At 44.1% G+C, this 12,910-nt stretch overlaps 1 protein-coding gene across 6 annotated transcripts in view; it reads right to left on the reverse strand.

Annotated features, from left to right (window-relative positions):
• The window catches only part of LOC1274938 (uncharacterized), a 56,113-nt gene that overhangs the window by 17,355 nt on the left and 25,848 nt on the right, over positions 1–12,910 (reverse strand). For all 6 annotated transcript variants that reach the window (XM_061642630.1, XM_061642634.1, XM_061642632.1 and 3 more), the window contains one exon: positions 3,795–4,353. In XM_061642630.1, coding sequence (XP_061498614.1) covers positions 3,795–4,353 — 559 coding nt within the window. The remainder of the gene's footprint in view (positions 1–3,794; positions 4,354–12,910) is intronic.

Here is a 12,910-nt window from a genome sequence, read left to right on the forward strand (position 1 = left end):
ATGGCAGGCTAAAATACACAAACACACACGGTCGCCAACCGAAACGTTCCAACCGCTCAACATTGGCGAGGAGGTTTGTGCGATGCCATCTCGCGGACCTGCCCGACCTGGAACCTGTTTTATTTATTCTCCTTTACGTAAAAGCGACCGACCGTCGTTCATTTGCATACACTCAGCAACATCCGGACGGAGCGGAATGGAGGGCGGCGATGGAAAGGGTAGCACTATTATAACCTGCGTATGCTGCGAAGGGTTGCGCACCTTACGCACACACAGCGTACGACCATTAATGGATACACATGATCATCAAATTACGTTTGATGACGTTCCCATGGGTGGAGATTTCTTTTTTTCGCTTTTGCTGCTGCTATTTTTTATTTGCAGCAAATCATAGGACAATCAATGCCACCCGAACGACCAACCCCATTTGTTTAATGAAAAATCGATTCACGGGATAAAAAGGACCCGGTGTGCGCTGTGTTTTGTGTGTGTATAGTTTTGCTGGCTTTTTAAGTGCTCTTGCAGTTTGCCGCTCAATATAATTCGATTATAATGTCGTCTAATGACTCTCCAATGAAGTAGATAATCGTTGCATAATAACCCACTTGTTCGAAGTGGGCCATCTACCGGCTGTTGTTTGGGCCGCACAGTGATATGAACGCAACGAATTGAAACAACGTTGTAATGGTACCATGTTATGGGTTATATGGCTTTATAAGCTTAACACAATGCTTTTTTGCGTTGTTGAATGTTTAATCCTTCAATAAACTCTCTCTCAGTCTGTCTTTCTTTCACTTTCCGTGTGCATCTTAAAGTAGATAAATATGGCAGTGAAAACGAGAGAAAGACCTCGACACCATCATCTGGTCCCAGACAAAATCAAAGGATTTACACCAAATCGGGATGAATGCAAAATAAAGAAGGCCTATTTATGTATTCCCCGCTCGCCATTAAAAAGCAGAATTTATGATCTGGTAAAAATAAATTATATAAACCGTCGCCCTCCCACAGATGCGTCTCGTTTCCTACACTTCATTGAAGTCCCGTAACTCGTTCCCTTAACGCGTCGATCCGATAAAATGTTCCGTGTACAGCTGTAGCACGGTACAAGCGGGCTAGTACTGTGTTGTACGCGAGTGGCGACATGACCATCCCCCTATTTGCACATCAGTTTCTCACCTTCGCTGCGCTGCATGCTGCAAGTGTAATGATGCATCGAGATTTACATGGTTTTGTTTGTTTTTTTTCACTTCTTCATTAACAAGCCCACGCAAGGTGAATGAGTTTTTTTTCAGCACAGTTTCATGGATGAAACAAGTCAATTAATCGACAGGAAGGAAGAAAGCATGAGAGACGCTATGCTAGAGAAAGCGTGCGTTCCCTGCGTGTACAACTGTGCTGTGTACCGACAGGGCTCTTTGTTCCATCTCTTTGCTTTCCTTTGCCTGGTTTACCTTAAGCCTTTTTTTCACAGCCAGTGCCGAGGGTTCGTTACCAATTCATAAATAACGCCAACGCGCACTGGACGGATTTTATTGTAAATAATTCGTGCGATTCAACCGTGCGCGAGAAAATGGAGGAAGAAGTACGTGAAAAACAACTATCATTCACCCACGGGCCAGTGAGCTTGAAGAAGCTTTCATCATCATTCTTCAATAATTTTCTCATCACTCAAAGCCTATTTTTTGGACAAATAAAAAAACAAAACCACCAGAGCCTATACCACCCCCCCAATGTACGCTGTGTGTAAGCGTCGCGTAACGCCGTTCTTTCGTTTTACACAATGAATTATTTATAAAATACTGTCACCGGAACAACCGGAGCACATCAATAGGCATTCAGCTTTTTTGTTTTGCTTCCCTCTTTTCGATTCGCTCCCCATTGTGGGCAACATATTTGTTTGTTTACCTTCCTTTTTTTATTATGATTATGGTTCCTCTTCATCGCCTCCTCAACGCGCGCGCTCGCAATGCTTTTCAGGGTACGCGACGTACAACCCATGCTAAATAAAAGTCAAATCCCACCACTAAACTGTCATTTGTACGGTGGTTTCGCAAAGTGCGAAGGGGCTTTATGCGGTGATGGATGAAGCGCTAATAGGTTATACATATTTTGCCAGGCTTCCGAGTTTGCGCTTTTGTTACGATCTTTAGGCTCATTTTGATTCATAGCGGATGATTGTTCGAAATTTGGATGGAGTTTTGTGAGAAAACGGCTTCATTCTGCTACGCATTCGCATCATTCCAGCAGCACATTCGCCAATTATGCCGATGGTACGCTGTTGAAATAGTCGAGATATGTTTTAATTAGTAGGAGCAGAATTTTTAATGCCTGCTATCCTTTCTCTTTCGCAGGCATTAAGTGTTGTTGTACGTTTTATGGATAGTTAACATCAAACCATTCATCAAAATAATATATCAAAAAATATTCCTTTAATTGTACCAGGCCTTGATAATCTCTTTATAGTTTCTGAAACTTTATAATGAAAGTCCCTCACTATGAATACGCAATGCCAACCACCATGGCAGTATAGCAATATTAAATAATATTGTTTTATCTGTCTAAACAGTGATTCAAGATAAGCTCCAGTCCAACTGGCTGGCCGACTCATACATCACATAAGTTCACCGAACCAGCTCCATTCCGGTACGGCCACCGATGTGTGCAACCTTCGCACCCATTCTCACACAACGCGTAACTGTACTCCCGTTTGTGATTTAAATGTACTCCTTACAAACGGCACCATCAGCCGAGCCAGCTCCCACCAATGTCCCGTTTTGTCGTGTTCAATTGTGCCTATCTCCCGTACGGTCCGGCACCACCAACGACTCGGAGCGAGCGGAGAAGAACGCAAAAAACATAACATTTCAACCCTGCATTTCAACCCTGGCTGAGAAGAAACGCAACTAATCTCGATGCGATCCCATCGAACGTACATGGCACATGTAGAGCAAGTGGGTACAACACGTTCAGCTTGCAATAAATGTGGTTTGGCTTGCTGCAAGTGTTTAACAGCGCCGGCGGGCGAACCGGCGAGCCCGACAAGACAATTTCTCTTCTCCTAACGCACTGCGCAACGGAGCGTGATGCACAGCACTGAGAGGGGTGCACACTTTTCGGGAAGCAAAGCGTGACACTGGGCCAAAAAGAACGGACGAAAATGCGCGCGCCAAACGTATTTTAACAAACGCAGAAAGCACAACAAACGAAAAGAACAGATCCCTCCTACCCTCTGTCTCTCTAGATGGAACAGTGCTCGCGTCGATCTCGTTCTGGATGAGAGCGCAGCATAATTACTGGAAGCAGTCGAATAGCCCCGCGTAGCAGCGAAGAAGGGTGTACTTGTGGCCACGACCCGACCTGTTTCGATCTTCGCTCTGAGATCTTGGATGCAAAGCGAACGGTATCAGAGCATCATCATCATCATCGTCAGCATCGGGGTAGCTCCAGAAGTCTAGGCCAACAAACCGAGAACGTTCATTCTTGACTTGTGCATCGCGCCAGCCTTCGTAAAACGCGGCCAGCATATGGCAAGTGTGTGGGAAAATAGGGACCACCACCACCACCTAGGTCCCTCCTCCAACGAATGAGTACGGATGGTTGCGCTTTACGAGCGAAAACATCAACAAGAGTCTACGTTCTCCCCAACGCTATCCCAACCTTCTCGGTGTCTGATCCGTTCCGACCGCTGCTTCATTTTGACTTTGGTCAATCACTCTCTCTCTATACCCTTGCTGTGGAAAGAAGCGCACAGAGTGTAACGATTTAATTATGCCCGGTGCTCCGATACTTACCGTGTTCTTGCAGGAGTCCGAAACCGAACCGGAAGTGTTGCGCACAAGTTTCCCACACTCGTGCACGGGAGAAGAAGAGTTCGGGCTGTATCCTTGGCGTGCCGTCGGCGAGGACGGTGGCGATGGGGGCAGCGGCGGCAGCGGTGTAGATGCATCATGCTCGTACCCAACTTCCGACAGGGTCGCCGGGACCATCGGGCATCCAGCGGGTCCGACCTTTTCACGGTTGATTCGTAAAACCGAATCTCGGCCATGGTGTATCTGCTGCTGCTGCTGCTGGTGTTGAAGATCAGTCTTTTCACCGTCCGGCAGGAGTGCGGCACCGCCGTTCCGGATCGGGAGTGGCGGCGGCTGCTGTTGGGATGATTCGAGCACGATTCGTCCCTTCCGTACCTCGATGTAGCGCGGCGATGATGCGGATAGGGTCGCATCGGACGCGGCCGTCGCAGCAGCCGCTTCCTCGCGATAGTTTTTCAGGAACTCCAGGTACCGTGGGGAGGCAATTATTTCACTCAGGCCTTCTCGCTCCGCCTCGTACTGATTGTCAGCTGACACGGATCTGTAATGGTAAAGGGAGAAACCGCACCGTTGTTGCGGTACGCACATCCGTATTAGTAAAGTGTTCGCGATAGAATTCTTGGGAAGAGAAAAATGTAAAAGTGTTGCCGGTACACCAAACATAGCGAAGCGTCGAAGGGTAAAAGGTAATGAAAGCAAACACCACCCGAAACCAACCACCCGTCCACAACTTCAAACGTGACGTATCTTCACCGCATCGCATCCTAAGGAACGCTGAAGCATCTACTTGTCGTTCTATCATACGAGACGGCACTCGCTTTATTCTCTGTATCAACATTTGCTCCCACTCGCTCTCTGCTTTTGGTTGATTGTTATTCATACATACGGTCCTGCTTCTCTTTTCCCTCTGGCACTGCCTTGCTAAAACTTGAGCTTATTTATACACGATGATTTCATATAATCTATTTACCGACTTCATTAACGAGGTGTAAAAAGTACAGCACCTAAGTGAGGAAAATCTTCGTGACATTTGAAGTGCCATCGTGTGTGTCGATTCCAACAACAGGTGACATCAACGGAAATCAACAACATGCTGTAACAGCAAGGTGTAAGTTTTGTCGGACTCGAATGTAAAGTTTGACAACCTTGGTTACAGATGGAACAGTATCCGTCACATATTTACAATCGAACACAATATTGCTTGAGTTCAAAAGCAATTTAATAAACTTTGTTGCTGCTGCTGCGAATGGTTGCATGGATAAAAAATTCAAAGCAACTGCATGATTATCTTTAAACATGGAATTCAAACAATTTTCGTTTGATTCTAGTTGAAGGTAGTTAAGGTAATAATGGTAATAATGGTTAAGGTAATAAAAGGTATGAATTAAGTTCTTCATATTTCAAAAATCGTTTTAAAGCAGAAAACCAACATATGACACGGGCACCTTGAAACGATATTTACATGATAATGCTAACTCAACGGCATCATATTCTTGCATGTGAAACCACAATAATCCATGTAAAATTAATCAATTCATTCCAAACCCAAACTCAGCGAAGACGGGTTCATACAGCTGAGATGTAATTTCACGACAAAACTTAGATGAACTGGACGACTTACGATCTCGGTGGTAAAAGAATGAACATAAAGTTTACCTTTGCTGGGTAGCACGCAATCTTCCTATCCGATATCAAGCGATCAATGAACGGACGAAACCCTTTATCCAAACTTCTTGCTTCTTTTGTCTAAATTTGTTCAACAATTCGTCCCAAGAACTCCATCAACGCCAGTAGCAGATTCGTTGGGTTGCATTCTTTCAACAAATTTGAATACGAATATTCCACATTCCAACTTGAGGCTATCCGAAATCCGGATAGACGAAACATTGTGCTGCTACTGCTACCAGTTGGAAAAGAGTTGGAGTTCCACACCGCATCACTCTAAACTCACCCCGCATCGCATCGCGGGAAGGGATAAATTAATATTTTACATAATCACTTCGAACTTTACCAATTAACCTCTCCCAAATGCGCTTCTAATTTATTCATTCGGCACTTTGACCAAATTGAAATAAGTCTGAACGACATATTTTGCATATCCGCTCACAGCGGTATACACACACGCGCAAGCACTTGCTGCTGCCGGCATGAGATTAATGCCGAGCTGGAAACTCAAAACATATACAATTCCACTCGCTCGTACACACACTCACAGAACCTGTCCTCGGCACATGTGGGGAAGGATTAGGCCCGAGATTCCGTGACCCAAATACATCTTCCTTTGTTTCTATCGTTCTGAAAACTTCTCCACAGGGGGTGCCAAATTTTCATTCTGTGACATCCAAGTTTGAATGAGTCAGCCGGGCCGCTCAGAACGGCAAAAAGAAAAGTTTCCCAAAAAAACATAAAACACACTCACTCACACTTCTGCGAGCAAGGTTTCAAACAGCTCCCTTTTACACAAACCATACACACACGTGTATCTTGCTGTTATTACTGAACGCACACACACACACACATATAAGAGATTGTTTGTGTTGTTTTTATCCAGTTTTTTTTTCCAATTTTCCATCCATCTTATTTTTGCGCGTGTTTTTGGCATGCGATTGGTAAACGGCAGCAAACGTAACCCCGGGAATATCGGTAAAAATTATGCGACCTGCCATCAACAGCAAAAAGGGCCGGTGTCCGCCCTGTGCCTGTCGCTATACCAGCTCGGGCTACCGAATTCACCCTACTCACTTCTAATTGATTCTATTGCCCTCTGTAGACACGATTTGCACACAGGAAAGTTCCCCCTATCACATAAAGTAACAGAACGAGGGGTTTTGAGATTTTATTTGAAGTTGCAGCCCTCCTTTTGAAAGGTTTTGCAATGAGGCGATATATGTTCTTCTAGGACAAAAACATTTCCAGTGATATTTGTTACACATTTGTTATCATAGAAGCTACTGCAAAAAAAATTGGAACAGCATTGTGAAAACATAGAAATAAATGATGAGTGGAACCTTTTTTTACATCAATACTGATGTAAGACAAATAGTAGATTATCTTTTGTGCCAGAGTTATACATACTTAGCTAGTTGAAGAATCTATCCTCCCCAATACATAGCACTATTGATTAATATTGACAAGATGTTGATAGGATTTTGAAAGTCTCGTTCAGAAAAGCTTTTTTTCTTATTTTTCTTGAATAAACTAAATCTACTGACAGTCCAGTGCCCTCAGTACCCTCAGTAGACCCGTCAAATGCACTTCTAAACAAAAAATCCAAGCTTAAATTTTGTACCTAATCCCATTAGGCTTAGACATGGCTTAGCATGTGATTACGGTTATTATTACGCGTAAGAAGAAGATATGGGTAGAATATATAGCATTCCGCAGAAGATACCAGAAAGGAATCTAAACGTCAATACTTTGATACAATGCAGTGTGTTGAGGTGATTTTACAATCTTAAAAATCTATTTAGGGTGTTCTGATTCCAATGTGAACTCCCCCACGGAAGCCAAGATGTTTGACTATTCGTTTGGTACAATTCGGTTTAGTAAATCAATAAAAAGCCAACATGATCCTTTTATTTAAGCCTTATTAAATTAATCAATGGTCACCAAGAAAAACAAGATATTTTCAATCCATCAAAGGTTTTTTAATAGTAATGTCGTGTGAAAGGCCAAAAACCGAAAAAAATTTATATAGATTATGAAGTGTGGCATCAGATTATCTGAATGTGTAAGATAGCATGGTTTATATAACATGATACCACAACCAATCAGTGTGATTTTATGATAGCGCAATACTCAAAGTTACATCATTTCATTGGATCATTAAATCATATCAACGAAGATTTTGGGCCAGTTCGCGAACAAAACAATGCAAAAGTGTATAACAATATGAACAAATGAGTCAGCAAATCACTGTTTAAGGCTTTGTTATCGCTTCACCGTTACTTCAAGCTTCTTACACAAGAACTCAACAATCCACTGATTGACCAAGAAAACTTTCTCTTTCATCTCTCCTAAGCTCCCAGGCTCACACAAACGGCTCAACAGACGTTCGCCGACGACGCTCTGATGGCTGCTCCTAACCGGTAAAGCGAACGAGTTTATTTATCATGTGACAGTGATTTAATTAAATGATCGCTGCTGCCTGTCCATTCGACCGCACGTACGTGTGTGCGAGTGTGCCAACTCACAACTCGTCTAACTAACGCCGGAGCATCAACCACGACGGCAACATGCGACAAGAAAGAGCACTTCAATTAGCCCTATGATAAAGTCGGGCCGACCCGACCTGACCAACCTGCATCCTCTGTCAACCGTGCCGATGCGATGCCCTATCACGTCGCTGCACAATTTATCTCGCTCATATTACGATTGCGAAGCCTTGCTACACCGTACCGCCATGCGGTCTCTGCTGCTGTAGAGGTCTTTCCTTCCGCTTTCCTATTACACAGTGTGCTGCGAATGTTTGGTGCATTATCATTTGGTTGATAATTGTTGCTTCGAGATCAAACCGTCATCGAATGAACAAATATGATATATGATTTAGTTCATGCATCACAGAATCTATAACATTTGTTTATGTTCTAACAATCGCAATGCTTGAAGTCTGTCAGAAACATAAAAAATAAAAAATACTCTTTAAAAAATAATGGATTGTACTATATTTTTGCATTTTTCGTATGCCTGAAGCCGTGCGCTTGAAATCATTGAACTATGAAGCGGTAGCTATCGTTCCACTATTGACGTTGACTCATCAAATCAAAAGAAAGGCAAGCAATTTTACAGTTTAACAAGATCTATCTTTCACTATCCACCTCCCTCGGTCCCCTTTCACCACTCTCTTTCTTCGTGTCACATCAGCTTGTTCAATTAAACTGCAGCGATCCTCATAGAGTCGATCGTGTACCTTTCCGCAAGCAAGAGAGAAGAAAAAACTTAACCACAGTGTCATTCGTTCCACATTGCAGCAGCAGCAGCAGCAACAACAGCAGCAAACATTTGGATCGAGCACATACACACACAGACAGACAAAGTGCAGCGAAGGGCTTCGGCGGGTCCCGTTTCAGCTCAAAAATCAGCACTTTCATCACGTCACGAGCAATTTAGAGCGCACCGTGAAAGGCTGGCGCGCGCGGTGCACCGATGCACCGATGAAAATCTCGGCCGGCAACGACGAACGACACGCTCTTGGCTGACCAATTGACGGTTGGCATAATGCCGAGGCCGAACCCTTCTCAACACCGCATCCCATTTCTTCTTATACACAGACACACACACACACATCAGCGCGCCCACTCTCCCATCGCGAGTCGGTGAAATGGAGGAATGCACCGCGAAATGTGTTTTCGCTACACTTCACAACCAAAATGCCATGCCGCAAATGACGTTCCTTTGCCCCTCCACCAGCCATCTCTACTTCTTCCCTTTTCTCTCGTTCTCTTTCTCTCCTGGTTGGCTCTTCGGGCTCAGGGCGCATCGAATCAACCAAAAGATGGAGAAATTATGCTCGCTTTTGGTGGCTAAAGGCGCCCTTAATCCGCCAGCCGCGATTGACGCGTGTAGGAGATTAACACCAACACCAGTTTTATTCGTTTTTTTGGGTTGAGGTAGACGACTACACTATGGAAGAGCGAAACCCTTTAGTTCACGAGTGTTTGACACTGATCCAGACACAATTGTTAACAACATGTCACCATACGACGATGAGAGAGCTACCCCACACACGCTTAATGCGTTGTCTACGTACGGAAATTATTTGCTGTCGCTGAAGTAAAACTGGACGACACACGCCAATGAGGAGAAATTGGGAACAGTGAAGCAATTGCCGTCGCCCACGAACGTCACATGGCGCTGATGTGAGAATGTCGTGAAGGTATGTGGCGTTCATAGTGCTTGTAATGATTTTATTACCAAGCAGTATGCTACCATAATTGAAACAGTATTGCAACAGGGTAAACGTACGAAAAATGGTGTATTCCATTCGATGGAGTTGAATAAATCAGGATATTTATTTTAATGCGAAATGTTGTTGAGCTTAAGTAGCTTAACTCCGTTACGTAGCAGTTGTAAAATCCGATATAGTGTGAAGTGTTACAGTATCACTCTGCATTACTGTTGATTCATACTGTTTTTCTTGTTTTTATTAACGCAATACATGACTACCAAGCTACAAATTTCATGTCTTTCGGTAAAATGCATTCATTGCATTTCGACACCTTTTTTCTTTTTTAGCCTATTGCTATCATATGTAGAGAAAACAGACATTTGTTTTAGTGGTCATGGTCGTACAATCAGCCAAAACGCGAAAATATCTTAATATTGGTTGATCGTTCAAATTATACTGGTAATCTTCAACATGTACATAAAACAAGTTTTGAAACTAAACTTTTTCTGGATATATAAACGAATATCAATTACAATATTGTTAAACGTTCAAATAGGATCAATCTTTCCTTTCAAATCTGATCGTTTTAAAAATCTATAACTCGAACATTTTCACATCTCTTCATATATTCTTTCTTGTTGTTGGTGGTAACTGTTATTATCGCTGTATGGGCTAATATTACATGATATTTTTATCTCTATTTTTATTAAATACTTTTTGTTCGCAGTCCATAAAAAATTGAAGCAGCAAAATCCCTACACGAGTCCACTAAACGGCACAAAGCGAACAACAAGCAGAAATCATATTTTTCCGCGTCAAATCTCATGTGTGCTCAAGCGAAAGCAGGCCACCCTAGAACGTGTTAGCCACAATCACTCCGCAAGTAAAAAGTTCACTCCTTCATATCTGTCTGTCTGTCTTTTGTCTTTTGCCGGAAACTTTTGTCATCCCCCGTCCCGGGTCCCGGTATCGGAAATCGGTCGTAACGCAAATCGGAAAACTTTTATCTCAATACCCACAGCCAGTGGTATCCTCCGGCCTACGGGATACGGAAGGAAGTGGCACATACACACACACACACACCCAAAATCCTCTGATAAAAACCATCCACACACAACACGAACCAAAATAAGAAAATCCATCGAGATATTAGGGAGAGTGGGAAAAGACACGTTCCGTAACCAGCATCCGGCGTCCTTTTGTAAGGGAGCAACAAAACGTAGCATTCCTGCCATTATCTTATGTGTCGTATGATGTACGAGATGATGGTGGCGGTGAACGGCGGAACGAGCGAACATAGAAAACGATGATGACGAAGCCCGGCAGGGTTCACTAGGCGCCAAATTGGTTAATAGTGTAGAAAAAGGGGGGCTCCAATAGCGCCGCTACATGGCCGCATTATAACTGCAAACGAAATTATCGATAACGAGACACTGACTGCCGCCCATGCATCGAACAACCAGCAACAACCTAGGTATTATCATTCATTTATTCGTCTCCTGCGGGTGTTTCGTACATCCAATAGAAATTGAGCTCACGATAAAGCGGCATCGCTCACGCCCGTTAGGTGGCATCTAGTCTTGCGAAGCTGCAGCGTACAGTTTACAATCTCTAGCAGTTTATGCATCGAACACTTCAGTTTTCTCAACGCCTAGATAAACGTGAGTCGAACAGCATGGCGCAGAAGTGTAAGTCACAGATCGCAGACTGAGCATCACGCGAAGAGTTCACGCCGTCGAACTCTATGATCTTGAGCTGCTGCTAGCTATTTCGTAAATTACTCACCAATTCCGAAGTGCTTATTTGCCTGGCAGTGTTTTGTCCATTTCGGTACAAGTATGTTGTACCTTGTCGACTTTGAGCGTTTCTCATAGCACCACCATACCAGCAGACTCCACTTTACTCCGAGCAGCACGAAGACTCACCCATTATGCGCTCTTCAAACGCTATAAATACCATCAATTATAACGTAGATAATGCTCCCACTGGCCAACGTGTTCTGGGGCAAGAGCACTTTTCGCATTTTCCAGAGCCGAGAACAGAGTGCTCAGGAGTACGGGAAGAAAAATTTCTCCTTTGCGTAATGACTCTTTTGGTCTTCGTCCCGTTTAGTGATGTGCTCTCCGGGGCGCACTCACGACTCCGACACGACTCCGGTTATTGTTAATCTGATTCCAACTCTAGCAAAATCGGAACCACTAGATTCGGCAGGTGTCGAAATCTTCCGGCGTCGGAGTCATCCGGCGTCAAAATCGGCCGTAACCGCAATCAAACTAGAGTCGGAGTCGGCCTGTCGGGACGGAGCTGATAATTTATTTCGTTTAGTTTCTTTTCGTCTTTTGCTTTGCACGTTTACTACGCAAACAAGCAGTTTGATCCTAAGAATAGCGCATAGTGCCAACAGCAATACTTTGCGACAGGATCCTTGCGCAGGATGCTCGTCTCAAACCCTGACTTCCGTCAACTGCCGACGACTCCGACTCAGGACGATTGCGACTCCGAACGACTCTGAATCCTAATGACTCCGACTCCGGACAACTCCAACTCCGGATGATTCCAATACCTAACGCCTCCGGACGACTCCAACTCCTACCGCCTCTGGACGATTTCAACTCCTGACGCCTCCGGACGATTTTGGACGATTCCAGAGTCGGATCCGAAATTTTGGGAGTTGGATCGGAGATTTTTACCAATCTTACCCACCACTAATCCCGTTTTCTGGGATACCTTCTCATCAGGCCGTCCCTTTGTGGAGGTCACACGAAAGAGCAAAGTCAATGTTGAGCAATGTCAAGATGGAATATAACACACACACAAAAAAAACTCCTTCCGGGGAAAATATTTGGCGCCGGAAAAATGTGTGATGAAGAAAGAACATTCCTGCCCGTCAGCAACATTTGGCAATGCGCTGGAGGCAGGAAGAAAAAAAAGTTGCATAGGACGCACATTTTACCCTCTTTACCGATTGTCAGCAGACGACACCCGGGCTCCCCAATGGGGTGTGGAGTACATTTTATTTTCTATCGAAATTCCATAAACCAGGCACAGCATATTTGCCCCGATCAGATGCTCCATATTCAATAGAGTCCAGGTCCAGCCAGTCCCTATTTGCCCATGCTCGTCGCTCGTTGCTCGGGTGAACAAATCTCTGTAAACGAGCGCATATTTGCCCTCTCGAATATCAATCCCCAGGCGAGAGTATGCCAAACTG

The sequence above is a fragment of the Anopheles gambiae genome, chromosome 2, assembly GCF_943734735.2.
Source record: "Anopheles gambiae chromosome 2, idAnoGambNW_F1_1, whole genome shotgun sequence".
In the NCBI taxonomy this organism is placed as follows: domain Eukaryota; kingdom Metazoa; phylum Arthropoda; class Insecta; order Diptera; family Culicidae; genus Anopheles; species Anopheles gambiae.